The sequence below is a fragment of the Frankliniella occidentalis genome, unplaced genomic scaffold, assembly GCF_000697945.3.
Source record: "Frankliniella occidentalis isolate FOCC.00 unplaced genomic scaffold, Focc_3.1 Scaffold4786, whole genome shotgun sequence".
Lineage (NCBI taxonomy): Eukaryota > Metazoa > Arthropoda > Insecta > Thysanoptera > Thripidae > Frankliniella > Frankliniella occidentalis.
In genome coordinates, this window is record NW_026271830.1 from 1 (window position 1) to 1,104 (window position 1,104).

At 58.0% G+C, this 1,104-nt stretch overlaps 1 protein-coding gene across 1 annotated transcript; it reads left to right on the forward strand.

Moving 5' to 3' along the window:
* Positions 1–96: 96 nt before the first annotated feature.
* On the forward strand, positions 97–1,087 carry LOC113216258 (2-Hydroxyacid oxidase 1; the record flags this gene model as incomplete). The annotated part of the gene is made up of 4 exons (XM_052276875.1): positions 97–255; positions 346–621; positions 734–866; positions 956–1,087. Coding segments are annotated over 4 exons (700 nt in total), but the record flags the coding sequence as incomplete, so codon positions are not given.
* Between the last annotated feature and the right edge of the window lie 17 nt (positions 1,088–1,104).

Genomic DNA, 1,104 nt, shown 5'->3' on the forward strand with positions numbered 1-1,104 from the left:
AAAAAAACTTAATAAAAAAACTTCCCAAAGAGGAACAACAACTTTCAAAATACTTTTAAGAAATTTTCAAAAAAGAACAAGAAGGTGAAACATCAGTAATAACTTGCCTTCCTTTCTGCCCCTGCTGTCACCAGCCGTGAGTAAGCTGGGCGGCGTATACATCCTCAGCACGCTCGCGACGTCCAGTATCGAGGAGGTGGCCGAGGCGGCCCCGGAGTGCACCCGCTGGTTCCAGCTGTACATCTACAAGGAGAGGTGAGCGGAGCGGGCGACCGTCGACGTGCTGGCCGGCGTCGACACGACCAGAGCATTGAACGTCTCGTATTGCTATCCGGCACGGCACAGGAAGGTGACGGAGCAGCTCGTGCGGCGCGCGGAGCGGGCGGGCTACAAGGCCCTCGTGCTCACGGTGGACGCGCCCGTGTTCGGCTTCCGGCGCGCGGACGTGCGCCACAAGTTCACCCTGCCCTCGCACCTGCGCCTCGCCAACTTCACCGACTGCCAGGACGAGCACAAGTCCAAGGGGGTGTCCACGGCCGAGTCGGGCTCGGGCCTCAACGAGTACGTCGCCAAGCTGTTCGACCCCTCGCTCAGCTGGAGTGACGTCGCGTGGCTGAAGAGGTACGAGAGGAGAGGGGAGAATGAAAGAAAAGGTGGGGAAGGGGGGGGGGGGCGGGTGCGGATCGCGTCGTCAAGCGGAATAAAGCACTGAAGTGCTGGACTCGTGTTGCAGCTTCACCTCCCTGCCCATCGTCATCAAGGGGGTGCTGACCAAGGAGGACGCGCTCATGGGCGTGGAGCACGGCGCGGCCGCCATCTTCGTGTCCAACCACGGCGCCCGCCAGCTGGACGGCACCCCTGCCTCAGTGGGTCCCGAAACCTCTCCTATAGACTCGCTCCAAATAAATCACCTCGTTCTGATGGAATCGTAATTTGTTTTTTTTTACTCAAATAGATCGAGGCTCTTGCTGAAATAACTGCGGCAGTAAATGGGCGCTGCGAAGTTTACGTGGACGGCGGCTTTACCCAGGGCTCCGACATATTCAAGGCTCTCGCCCTGGGCGCTGATATGGTACGGACCCCAATAATCTTAATACATATTTT